This window comes from Acanthopagrus latus, chromosome 10, assembly GCF_904848185.1.
Source record: "Acanthopagrus latus isolate v.2019 chromosome 10, fAcaLat1.1, whole genome shotgun sequence".
NCBI classification, from domain to species: domain Eukaryota; kingdom Metazoa; phylum Chordata; class Actinopteri; order Spariformes; family Sparidae; genus Acanthopagrus; species Acanthopagrus latus.
This window is the reverse complement of record NC_051048.1, coordinates 11,052,088-11,065,909: the sequence shown is the minus strand read 5'-3', so window position 1 is coordinate 11,065,909 and position 13,822 is coordinate 11,052,088. Positions and strand designations below refer to the sequence as shown.

Sequence of the window (13,822 nt, the reverse complement as noted above, 5' to 3'; positions counted from 1 at the left end):
CAACTAACCACCTGTGTTTGTATATGTATGTGTGTGTTTTGCAACCTCTCCTGCTCATACTTCATCGTTGGTCTTCCTTGTCATGCCTGCATAGTCGAATGCAAAGGTATGTGCTGATGCTAGCCAAGTGTCTGGACTTTTAAATCTTCAGCGCTGTTGAATTTAACCTGTCTTAACAGTCTACATGGGACCGGTGACACAGGTCACAGTGTCTCCTGCCTTGTTAAACTAGATATTTAAGTATGATCTAAATCATATTTTGAGTTTCTTGTCAACGCTAAACATCAACTCCAGGGATGGCATTGTTTTTTTAGTACTCTGTCCATCCCTTTTGTCCCAGATGTGACACTTTATACAGACATATATTGTCTACAGAGGATGAATCCTAATGACTTTGGTGCCCCCCTTTTTTTTCATATATGTGGCTCCATCATCATGCCAAAACTTAAAATGTGTCTAAATCTTTGTTTTATGACCAAATACCTGCAAAACACTCCACTGTGTTGACTGCTATTTAACAAATGCTAGCATGCCAACATGCGAAACTAATTTAATGACCGTGCTAACATTTTCAGTGTGAGTATGTTAGCATGTTTAGCTTTGTACGAAGCTGCAACAACAGACTTTCATTTTTTGCATATAGTGTTGAGTTTTAATTTCATGACTAACCCCACCTGGATAAAAAGGAATCTGACTTGGTGACAGATATTAAGGAAAGCTCTAATAGCCAATCATCTCACTAATGGTTTTGTTTGCTTATGTAGGTCATACAGAGGCATCAGTGTGAAACTGATGCCTTTTTAAACCACTTTAAAGTTCCTCGCAGTACGTTTAAGTACATTGTTACGTCAGTACAGTGCTGTATGTGAGTCCAAGATTCTTATACTGGTAAGATAAATTTAGTGTATTATGTTAAATGTATGAAGTAAGAAGTATGTGAGACAATGCTAGCCCCAGTGCTGTCAGTCTTTTATTTTGGCAGTGTCCCTGTGTGGTTTTGTGCTGACTGTTTTCTTCTCTGTTCCAGTTCAGACAGGTCCTTCACACCAACCCACCACAGCTACTACTCCCCTAAACATGAAGGCATGATGGATGAGCTGCTCAACTGTCAGGTACAGTATATAGTCACAGCCACTAGCTAATAGTCACTGCGGTGACGGAAAGTAACATTTGTTCAAGTTGTGTGCTGGAGCACCACTTTGATGTACTTGTAATGTAATTTATATAACTCAATGCCTCACTGTTGTTCAGAGGGAAATATTGATTTTTTTCTTATTTTTTTACTCCACTACATTTCATTATTTGTTTGATGGCTATTGTTACTGAGAACTGGGAAGTTAAAGGTTTTAAACTCCAAACATAAGAAACAAAGATCTCTCATAAATCAAACCACTAATAAAGATTAAAAAGATCTATTTATTCTTCTTTTTATTTATTAAAAAATAAAAAGTGATTTGTCTACATAAGAATGTTATTAATATGGCCTTCATGTAAAACTTTGGTAATGGACTATATAATTATATTAGTACTAATAATCTGACTACCTATTTGACCACTGATTCGTATGATTATGTATTTATTTTTGAAAATGTCTTGCGCTTGTTGTCATCTGAAAGATCTCGAATTTTTTAATGATGAATCTTTACCCTGTTTTGCCTGATACAGTCTTTATCGGTATTCTATTACGTAGAGCAACCTGTCACCTCTTTTCCTTTAACATCTTCTCTGATTCCAGGTTACGTCACTTGCTAGAGAGAACGAGAGGGATTCGTACCGACTGAGTTGGGGCACAGAGAACCTCGACAACGTGGCTTTATCCTCCAGCCCCATTCACTCTGGGTAGGTTCTGTCAGACTGGAGAGAACGTATTGGTTGTTAAGTACAAAATAAGGCAGTAAAGATACAGTTACACCCTACACATGTTGAACACACAGTACGTGGGCTCAGGATTAAATGCACAAACAACCTGAATACAAATACACACACCTATTCTTCTAAATGAATGAATTTTCATGAACAGTTAACCAATTATTATCAAGGTCCTGATAGCTGAGCTGCTTTGTTTCAAATACTTAATTATGTTCAATTATGGCGTTTCTTAATTAGTTAATTTGCTTTCATTTAAAACCAGTGTTTCAATTATCCATTATGTCCCTAGAGCTCGCAACAAATTGCCTCTTTCCCTTAGTCTGATGGTGTCATGTCTGCTCTGTTCGCCTTCTCTTGGTTCCTCTTTTACTCAGTTTTTTCTGCTTGACTTTTGATTCCTTTCTGTCTGATGTGGTTGTTGTTTTTAGCCATTCCTCTCCGTGCCCTGATCATGGAGACCACAGCAGGTGACCTTCTGCACCTTGGTTAAATCACTGTCCTCCTCATCGTCATCATTCTCTTCCTCCCCTCACAGTGTGCTCTCCTGCTGGAGAGGTGTATGTGTCACTATCCTCAACAGACATTGCCTCTCAATTTCATTTTTCTCACAATGTGTCAGATCATTTGGATCTGTCTTAAATTGTCAGAAAATCACACCTAGAGTCCCAGAGTTTACGTCTCCACATGGGCAAGTTGAGGAAAACAAACCCTAACTTGCGGATGTCTGGGCTAAAAGAGGTGGTGAAAGTTGAGGATGTGTTTGTTGATTTCATACGATGTCTTGTGAATTGTGCATTTCCACTAACATACCCAAAACAACTCTTATATAAAACATGATCGCATTGCAAATTATTGCAAAAAATATACAGGAGAACTTTCATATTCTTCCTAGACTGAAGTAAACCACTGAGGTATGTTTCAGCGATGGAGGACATAAGTCTCTGGGCTCCATCATATGCTCGGCGTAGTGTACTCGCCCACCTATGCCTCCCCCGCCTGCAGTTATGTTAAACATTGCCATGCACGCAGTAATGACACTGCAACAAACATCATGGCACAATTTAGCAGTAAAACTTAAAGCTGAAGAGGAAACTCTCCAAAGAAAGGACGTCAGGATTTATCAAGACAGCTGCTTCACTCCAAACTATCTTACTCTAAGAATCTGGACTGTGTGTGAGCTGTCGGTGGTGTCATTGCTATTTTCCTCATTAAGGATGTATTTCAGGCCTCTCAGCCCACAAGTTATTTTATCAGGATGATTATTTTTATGACCCGTCCCGCCTGATCCACAGAGAGTTGCACACACCCCTCACTGCGCCTCACTTCGCGGCCGTATTATCCTCCAAAGATGCTAGACCATAGATCGTCGAAATAGGGCCCTTTGTCTCCTAACAGTTACTTGTTCGTTTGTGTTGCTGAACTCAATAACACATGTTTTTCTATGTCTCCGTGTGTTTTAAAAACTGTGTAGTTGCTTTACTGAAGCCAGGGCAAAGATCACATTAGAACTGAGTACGGTGTCAAATTGTAAAGTCACCTCATCGCACTTGCACACACCCCCACTCATTGAGATGTCTGATCCATGCTGTATTTGCCACTTTGCATGGGAGTGAGGTCCAGAAGTCTGAAGTTCTGCAGTCAAAGTGCAACTGGACAGGCTTCATGGAGACAGAACTGTTAATCTTTTGTCCATTCAGTGCTGAGAAAATAGATGCCAAATCAACAAAATGGCCCCGGTAAATCACTCTGCATGGCCGATAAAATATGATGAGCAACAGTAGCAGTAGTAAAGACTGACTTTTTAGATATATACATACAGTAAATTACAAGTTAAGTCCAGTATTACTTTGACCAGTGGCATATGATGGCTAACATTAGCTAATTTTCAGTAGCTTAGCCTCGATAATGCTGTTAAGCTGACAGTAATGAGTCGTTCACTGAGTTTATTATCACTGGTAAGTCTGGATATAACCATACCATAGCATTTTAGCCTTCACTATCATGTAAGTACCACTACTGGCCACAGGTGACAATGTTTAGCAAAGGTTTCACAAGCCCTTTTCACACAGACGCCACCTATTTTTGTTCACACTCCAACAGACAACCTGCGTGTTTTTCCAACGCGTTTCACTCGGTGTCCACCTTTTAATCTAAATGTATGTAAACCGCGATGGTTCATAATCATATGGATGCCGCTATAATGTGTTGTGATTGAGATCCTGACCTACCATGCATCCTGGAAGGTGACAAAGAATCAGATAAGTACATAATCACCATCAGCAAATACATATACAAAGTTGCCAGAGACCTTAACTACAAGAACACAATAGTGAAGGGAGACAAAGTCAAAGACAGAGTTGAAGTTTTTTTGCTCTGAATCGCGGCACATAATCACTGCAATCAACTGCGGACAGACGCTGTTTTTCCAGCAGAAATGTGTCGAAGAGTCATTATAACTGCATCCATATGATTAGAAATGGTCGGCGGATACATGTTTAGATTTACAGGTAGAAACCTGGGAAATATATTAAAAAAACCACACAGATCTCAACGTCATGGTGTGTGCTGTCACACTTCTTGCGCCGGTGTACTGTATGAAATGACACACTTCTCTGTGTGCAAAGGGCTTCTGATACTACCTCCGGAAGCGGATCAGAACCGCACCGGATCTGCCCCCGCTTCCTCTATTGATATGACCAAATTTAGTCAGCAAACAATCAACTAAGTAGCTTTGGTGTCTATGCTCTCTTCACTTAATGGAATCAATGATGAAAGTGTTTAATTTGTGGAAACATCTCCTCTTTGGCATCAGCTTTCTGGTCAGCTTCATGGTGGATGCCAGGGGCGGAGCCATGCGTGGTTGCCGGCACAACGGCCTGCGCATCATCATCCCACCCAGGAAGTGCAGCGCGCCCACACGGGTGACGTGCCGGCTGGTGAAGAGACACCGTCTGGCCACCATGCCCCCGATGGTCGAGGGCGAGGGCCTGGCCAGCAGGCTCATCGAGGTGGGGCCGTCTGGAGCCCAGTTTCTCGGGTAAGGCTTCAGGGATGGATGATGAAATGAATGAATGTCTTCAGAGTTACAGACATTCAGGATTCAGAGGAAAGGAATAATAGAGAGGTAGCAAAAAGTGCAGACAGCACGTAAATGTATTGATATTACATGAAGATGTAATATTTTTTGATTCATTGCTTGTTAAAGGTATAGTCATTGATTCTGGGGAAAGACTGTCAATATTTGGATTTGTGGCCAAACAAACAGACCCATCAGAAACACCGTCCCTAAAAAAACACAGCGACACTAAAACTGCCCACCAGCTGCCTCTGCATCTGGCTGCAGCCCTTTCAACACTCAGAGGTGTTTCATCCTTTGAGAAGCTTCGATTTTTGTTTTTCTGACCTTCTCTTTTTTGGCTGTGTTCTGCCACCTTTCATCACACATGGCGGAGTTACTTCGCAACCAGTCCAAATGCTCCCTTTATGGCATTCCCACAGCTCCCCGTCTGGTGCACAAGCACAACCCCCCCCCCCCCCCCCCTTGCTGCTGATTGGCTGAAATGACTGTATCTTTACTTTCTTTTGTTACCCATTTACAGAGCCGGGGGTGAGTATGAAGAGCCCTTTTTTTTTTCAGCGCGCACACAGAACTGACAGCTAGCAGCCCAAACAGAGATATACACTGAATCTGACAAAAAGTCTGTTGGATTGGCATTAATGACTATACATTTAATGGTAGCTCTGAAAATGTTGTGTGCTGGTCTACCTGCAGAGTATTTCTACTCACATTTGAATGTGCCCATATAACCTTTCAAATTAAATGGGAAAATAGAATTTGCTAAGTGTATTTGTTAGAGATGCATCTCTAGTGTAAGAGGGAAGAGAGAGGAATCATGAGTAAAACAGGATAAAAAGGTTCTGTATTTGATGATATAGTGTCTGTAGCTACGTCTACATTCGGTCGTGCTATTACACTGATTTGTATTCCATTTGATAAGATGCTTTCAACTTGCTGCCCCTTTTCTTTCAGATTAATTTATCCTCTGCCTCTGCCTTACTAAAACTGTTTGTGTATCTGCTCTCGCTTTCTCCCAGCGCCAGGGATCTGTAAATCTTTGCTCTTCAGCATGCCCTGTTTTCTTTCATAAAAGCTGCAGTCGAACTCTTTTTTTAACCTTACCCCTAACCCCCGATGACAAAAGCCTTTCTTATTAACTCCACCTGCAAAAATATTGCACCATGATTGGTTTGATATGTGCCTTAGAATGTTTGACAAAGTAAAATATAAACATATCTATATCTGCATTCCGGTTAAGTTTGCAGTATATAAGTTCTCTGTCCATTTATCCATCACCTCCACCACTGACATGATGTAGGTTCTCCCTGACCAAAGCTACTGAATATGTCGTCTTTTATTACTGTGTATATGAAATGTCTGAGTATTTCACTCTGCAAAACCTGCCTGATTTTAACTAGATGATCAGTCTGATTATCAGTGTAAATTATCACTTTTTGTTTTTTTTCGTTTTTTCATTTTTTCTTCAACATATGTGAAACTGCAAAAATGAATGAATGAATTAGAATACAAAATAAATGCATTTAATAAGATATCCGTTTAAGTAACTGTATGGATAAATACAGAATTATCTATAGGACCATGGATTTGTGAAGTAATACAGCACATTTTTATATTTCAGTTCATTATTGTAGTATACGGTAAATGGACTTTTCTGGTCCAGTAAAAACACTTTACAGTTATGGACCCATTCAAACATAAACACAGGAGCAACAGGAGGCTTTTTATCCAAAGCACCATGTGGTAATCTATGCTTGTCCACTCACACATCCATCTGAACGCCGATGGAACAGCCATCTCGTTCAATATCTTTCCCAAATAAAAGTAAACGTTCAGCCAGAACCACGGTTCAAACCAGCAATCCTCCAACATCATTAATAAGTCTGATTTCATTGTTGCAGTTTTTATTTGAAAAATTCCTTTATTTAAATTTTTTTCCACAGCATCGTAGGCTCGATGCTTATTCAGGCGAAAGCAACGATTGCATAAGCTGAAAAAAAAAGACTACTGGAACTGAGTAAAACTGACAGTAATAAAGAAAAAGAAGCAGGAGGAAAGAAACATTTCCCAATAATGAGCTTCTACTTTTGTGTTTATTTTATACGTTATGTATATATTCACTCTTACAATTGTTAATTTTCTGTTCTCTTCTTTATTCCTTTATTTCATTTTGAGCACGTTTGGCCTCTGTAGTCATGCAGCTAAAAAGTCACCCCCACTCCACCCAACCGAAACATTGTGTGTGCTCTTTCTTCCTCACTGCTGCGTATGGATCACACAGTAAACTCCACCTCCCCAGTGCCCCTCCACCTCTTAATGAGGGCGAGAGTTTGGTTAGCAGAATCCTCCAGCTCGGCCCGCCGGGGACAAAATTCCTTGGGTAGGGTTGGATAATAAACGGTTTTGCATATGAAACAATCCATGGATGCCAGTCTCAGTGTTTTCCTCCATTAACCCCCCTCCTTTTGATATTTATTTTGTCCAGACATTCTTGTCCTGTCGTGCTTGCACCACTGTCTTGTACCCCACTTCTTCTGACACTCATGACCATCTAGACATCACATTGCCGGGACATTACTTGCTGTTGCTTCCTTTCTTTAATCCCCCTCTGCTGCTCAGCCTTTTTCCGTTTCTGTGCTTCTGTTTTTAGGCTTCCCATATTGTGAATAAATGTGTCCTAGACATTTTTTTTTTTAATCATTATTTTTGTGCAAGTTTTAAATGGTTTTTTGGCCTGTGAGTTGCGAGGGAAACAGATGAAACTCAGCTGTATGGTGTGGTTCTACAGTTGAGTTGACCGGACGGGCTAAGTCCCCCGGTGATGCCATGTGTTAATAGCAAATTGGGAATCATTAAATAAGGAAAATTACTAATTTAAGAAACAATTGCGAAGCTGCTACAAAATGCTTTGCTGTTTTTTCCACCATTTTGAGCTGAAACTAATTAACTGATGGACACCATCACACTGTATGCATTCTAGATATCCATATGTTACCTTCCGCCACTTGTGGTGACAAATAACATACTTGAAAGTGAAATCTAAGGGAAAGTGTAAAATACTATCATGCACTTTCAGGCCAAAGAACCCAGTAAATATCACATGGAAAATGTCAACAGCTCTGCTTTGATAGCTGAGTTTGTCCCATGTTGGATTGTACTTGTAGCATGCTTCTCATAGATACAGTATGTGTTGTAGCTAGTGTGTTTTGATTGTTACACATCAGGTAAGTATTGAAATGATGGTTAAATACTTGAATATTTATTATAGTCAAAGACAGTGCTCTAGGGGGAAATGCATCTCCTGTGGGTATTGATAAATCTTGATATAGGGTCATTTCACACCGACTCACCTAGGACCTCCATGAATTGGGAGGTTGTAGAAGTTCAAGGAAATTAAAAAAGGAAAACAACCATAAAAGATATATTAAAAAAAATAATGAATATATATATATATATATATTTCAGCTGAGTAACTAAGGATCTACGATTAATATATTGTTAAATGAAAATGAATGAATGAAAAAAGGCTGATGAAAATACCTTGAGGTCAACACAGTACAAATATTTATACATCTACACCTACATCATAACATAAAGAATATTTGGAGTACAGCAATATGTTTTTGAAAGGTCCCAAAAAGGTAATGGAGTTTACTTTATCTGTTTATTGATTTATTTATCTATTTATTCAGAGAAAATCCATGACATGAACTGGAAAGAAATTTGAATTCTGGGTGAGTTGGTAAGGAAGGACCCTATAGTATAGTATAGTTAGATATAAAAGTAACCAGTGACTATAGTAATAGTCTCCAAAGTAAAGCTTCAACCACTTATTCAAAGTGCTCCTGCAGCATCATCCACCTCTCTGCTATGCTAGCTATGTTACCTGTAAATGTATTGCTCATAATTAGCCTTTTAAACTTTTAATCAACCAGCAGCTCGCATTCATTCAAGTTGTCTTGCTGTTCAACAGGAATTAACACAGTTATACGAGGTTAACGAAACTAAATGATCAGCCTGGATTGTGCCAGTGCAGCTAGAGTAACTTGATCAATATTGAAGTCACACAAAAACAGTCAATAATACATAGTTTACATGTCTCTACTTGTTCAAAAATGATTTATTAACTATCACCTCGATTGTGTTTGGTGGACTAAATTGATGAACACCCGCTAGGACGGACATTCACCTCTGACCAATTGGTTCAAAGGCTGTTGGCATAAGCAGTAAGACGCTAATGCTAGCAGTGTCATATGTAAAGCCAAGAAATTGAAAAAGAGACACATGCCTTGAGACATTTAGACACACTTTATGCTATCGTCCATGACATTCTGTATTTACTCACTCACACTACCTGGCCTCTCCCCCTCCAGTCCTGTAATTGTGGAGATCCCCCACTTCGCTGCGCTACGGGGAAAGGAAAGGGAGCTGGTAATACTGAGGAGCGAGACCGGAGAGAGCTGGAAGGAGCATCACTGTGAACACACGCAGGAGGAGCTCAACCAGATACTCAACGGCATGGATGAGGGTCAGTTCGTCTGCGGGGAAAACAGCAGAAAACCTGTCAGTTTGCTCCTACATTATTGTCTCTGACACATGTCACTCTCTGCTGCCGTCCTCTTCCAGAGCTGGACACGCCAGAGGAGCTGGAGAAGAAGCGCATTTGCCGTATCATCACGAGAGATTTCCCACAATACTTTGCTGTGGTGTCTCGCATCAAGCAAGACAGCAATCTTATTGGTCCTGAAGGAGGCGTCCTGAGCAGCACTGTTGTGCCCCAAGTGCAGGCGGTTTTCCCCGAGGGGGCCCTCACCAAGAGGATAAGGGTCGGACTACAGGTAATTGACAAAAACATCAGTATACCTGTTGACATGGTCAAAAGTTTTCGTACACTTGTAATGAACATTTACAGATGCATCTCATGGAAAAGTTACTTTTTCTGTAATTTATTTTAAAATGTCATATATTCTAGCAAACTAGACTATTGTTGGCCAACTGAGTCTTGTTAATTATTGGGAAACACTGCACAGATTGGAGTCAGCTGAAGAATCTGGTACAAAGTACACTCCAGCAAACCCTAACCAAGCTAACCCTAACCCTAATCCTAACCCTTCAGTCAGAAGACCAACCTGTGCATGACCTGTGTAGGATTTCTTGACAATAAGAATATAGGTCATTATATTCTCTGTTTACTCCATCAGGCCCAGCCAGTGAATGTGGATGTAGTGAGGAAGATCCTGGGCAACAAGGCCACCTTCAGTCCCATCGTCACTTTGGAGCCACGCAGGAGGAAGTTCCACAAACCCATTACCATGACCATCCCCGTCCCCAAGACCAACTCCGACCCAATCCTTAATGGCTTCGGAGGGGACACCCCCACATTACGACTGCTTTGTAGTATCACTGGTTAGAGAGCACACACACACACAAAACCTGCAAATAGACCAGCAAGACATATGCTCACAGTCTAATATAACAATCGGATATTTTGCATCCATGTGTAGGTGGAACAACGCCTGCTCAATGGGAAGACATAACCGGAACCACTCCATTAACATTCATCAATGACTGTGTCTCCTTCACCACCAATGTATCTGCCAGGTATCACAAAAAAGAGTTTGTTGTTACCCAAGTAAATCTATTACTGGTCTGATTTAACTCAAATGAGGCAGCCAGCAAATACTCAGTCTCACCGATTCTTCCCAACCCCACTCTGCTTTCTAGATTTTGGCTGATAGACTGTCGGCAAGTCCAGGAATCTGTCAACTTCTCCACTCAGGTGTACCGAGAGATCATCTGTGTCCCTTACATGGCCAAGTTTGTTATCTTCGCAAAGACGCACGATCCCATTGAGGCCCGACTGCGCTGCTTCTGCATGACAGACGACAAGATTGACAAAACCCTAGAGCAGCAGGAGAACTTTACTGAGGTGGCCCGCAGCCGAGACGTGGAGGTGAGGAAGGAGAGCATAGGATATACTTTTTGAAATGCTATATTCAACAGTTAGGCTGGGTTGAAAATGGATGCAATTACTTTTTATCATTACCATGTGTTATTTAGCCCTTGTACTCACCTGCCTGTTATATATCCAAGGTACTTGAAGGCAAACCTATCTATGCAGACTGCTTTGGAAACCTTGTTCCCCTTACCAAAAGTGGCCAGCACCATCTCTTCAGCTTCTTTGCCTTTAAAGAAAACAGACTAGCACTCTTCATCAAAGTAAGAACTATTTTTTTAAAATATGTAATGTGCAGCAATATTCAACCATAAGTCACCGTATTGATTTTCTTGCATATTGTGTGCATATAAGATAGACTTTTCCTGACTATTGCTGAACTGCTTGGCTGTTGCAGATCAGAGACAACACTCAGGAGCCATGTGGCCGTCTGTCCTTTATGAAAGAACCCAGGAACTACAGGTCACTCACCCAAAATGCCATATGCAACCTTAACATCACCCTCCCATCACACTGCAAGGTAAGGGCACCCTACTGTTGTTTGACTCAACAGAGGTTGCGTATCTTGTTAGTTCTTATAAGTAAAACTGTGCGTTTGCAGCTATAATTTACCATGAAAAGCATTCCAATAACCTGGACCATACTGCAAACTTGAGCCTATTCCCCCTGTAATGCTGTAATACATACTAATCTCCAACTTATCAGTTGTAATACCTTTGCAAGACATAACCTTAATTAGATTCTAAGCAATATTTCTAGTAGCAAATTCTTATTTCTTATATTTAAAGTTTGGCATCTCAAATCGCACATTAGTAATGCCGTGCTACTCAACTGTGAACACTGACTTTCTACCCAGTGAGCCTCCAATAAGTCACACAGTGTGATGGCTAGTCTGCATACCATGGCTAGTTCAAGAGGCAAGAAACATATTTTGTATGATTCAGGAAATCATGTGAAAGATGAATCTTATTTTATCGTGAAAATCTTTGCCTGTAATGCTTTTTTTTAACAATCACCGCGGCTTTCCCAGAAATCACACTGACTGGTTGTCTTCGTTGCTATGGTAACCATACATTGTCCACTGTCACTTTTTCCCTCTTTAACGTTGCTATCATTTCTATTTGTACATCTTTCTGCTTCTTGCTGCTTCTTGCTCCCAAAAGGAGTCCGATTCAGACCAAGAGCAAGAGGAAGAGGTAAAAGCAGCCACCGCTTCTCTCTCTCTCTTCTACTAACTAGCTCTGCTCGCCTAGCCTGTCCACTGCCTTGTCATCAAGACTAAATCAAAGACGTGTTCACAAGTAGTCAAATGTTGTATTTTAGATATATTTTGTTTATTGTAGTAGACTAGTGTGTGATTTGTCAGTGGCATAGCTCATTTTTGCTGTCGTTTGCTGTTTGTCCATTGTGTTCTTTATATCAACTAGCAGTTGTTGTAGTAATAGTAGTTAGAATAACAAGACATCCAGTGGATGAAAGAAGACTAACGGTGATCTATTTCCCATGTTTTTTTTCCAGACCAGCAGAATGCTAGAGAAATGTAAGACATTGTTTTCCTATTTAAATTTCTTTATTCCACAAAATAATATACTAAATTATATTGCTATTCTTTAATGATATTGCATGTGTGCTTATCTTCATTAATCAAACTAATATGACAAAATACTGATATTGTATGGGTGATTAGCCTAATGAAGTTAAACAGAGCAATAATCAGACTGACACACTGACACTGCCATTTAAGCCCTTAGCATAGCTGTAGATCATATCCATCTAATCAAAGCCCTTTAAGCTTCATGTTTTTTCGTCTTGTCAAACAAAGATTTCTTTCCTGCACCTCCCCCTATCTATGTTCTGTTTCTCCTGAGGCTTAACTTCACTCTTTACTTTCTTTTTCTGATTTCACACCTGCCACAATGTCTTCAATTTAACTCTGTCCCCCTCACAATTTGAGATCGGACATGTGGAGAAAGAGTCAGACGCTGCCATCTACGTATGTACTCAAAAATTGAGCTCATTCATACTGTGGTGATGTTTATTTGACAAAGACCTCTAAGTTTTTTGCTGGTCAGAAGCAGGCAGCCACTTTCGTTATTTATTATGTTGAACCTGTAGGGTCATTTAGTGACTCCAAATTAGCTTGAGGTAGGTGGATGGATGCAACTGGGGTTGTGTTCATGCAGCCAGGTCACATATTTTAGCTACGTGTTTTGGAATTAAAATGCCCGCATTTTTAAGCTGCATAGACGACACCAAAAATATGTTGTGGTTTCGTACACAATAATACCTCTCCAAAATCAAAAAAATCTTGCCACGTATTGTGACTGCAACACATTTCACTTTTTTTCATAGCACAGATTTAAATGCGCATCAAAACACATCTTTCCGTAACATAAAGGCTGACTTTGTAGAGGTTAGGTCAATGACAGACTGTTGATATTGATATAATATTAACATAAATATTAATGAGAGATCATTAATATTATTGAAACCTGCTTGTGGGATGTAAAAGTTCCCCAACCTTGGTTGCTCACACCCATGTGCACTTGCTCTTAGAGTTCCTGAAACTGGGTGCTAGCAATTGCAAAAGCACACAGTTTCAAGAGATTAGGGTTGAAGAATATTAGCATTCCCTCTAGTTGTATGCCTCTTGTGTAATGGCAAAGCAAGCTTTCTGAATCCTTCCCCTCCTACCCTTCTAACCTTGTTCATGTAGTAATGTGAACATGGCTAAAATGGAAAATGGCAAATAAGATTTACATGGGCAATTTAATTAGCCTGTACATATATGGGTCATGTGTTATTCTCTTAAATCGCATGTATGTGTTTTTAAGAGGAATGGAATATGTATAATATGTACAGAATATTTGATGTAGATATAACTGACAATGTATATTGGCAGTATTTGTGTAACTGGACCA

The 13,822-nt window shown here is 40.1% G+C and overlaps 1 protein-coding gene across 25 annotated transcripts in view; it reads left to right on the top strand.

The window, feature by feature from the left end:
• ank2b (ankyrin 2b, neuronal) overlaps positions 1–13,822 on the top strand; it is a 186,512-nt gene that overhangs the window by 145,317 nt on the left and 27,373 nt on the right. For 12 of the 25 annotated variants that reach the window (XM_037112339.1, XM_037112338.1, XM_037112343.1 and 9 more), the window contains 15 exons: positions 95–106; positions 1,028–1,112; positions 1,736–1,839; positions 2,298–2,336; positions 4,682–4,906; positions 7,227–7,325; positions 9,319–9,473; positions 9,572–9,783; positions 10,147–10,351; positions 10,450–10,546; positions 10,670–10,898; positions 11,039–11,164; positions 11,299–11,421; positions 12,065–12,097; positions 12,420–12,441. In XM_037112339.1, coding sequence (XP_036968234.1) covers positions 95–106; positions 1,028–1,112; positions 1,736–1,839; positions 2,298–2,336; positions 4,682–4,906; positions 7,227–7,325; positions 9,319–9,473; positions 9,572–9,783; positions 10,147–10,351; positions 10,450–10,546; positions 10,670–10,898; positions 11,039–11,164; positions 11,299–11,421; positions 12,065–12,097; positions 12,420–12,441 — 1,766 coding nt within the window. The remainder of the gene's footprint in view (positions 1–94; positions 107–1,027; positions 1,113–1,735; positions 1,840–2,297; positions 2,337–4,681; positions 4,907–7,226; positions 7,326–9,318; positions 9,474–9,571; positions 9,784–10,146; positions 10,352–10,449; positions 10,547–10,669; positions 10,899–11,038; positions 11,165–11,298; positions 11,422–12,064; positions 12,098–12,419; positions 12,442–13,822) is intronic. The other 13 variants (XM_037112356.1, XM_037112354.1, XM_037112344.1 and 10 more) reach the window with 7 other exon arrangements.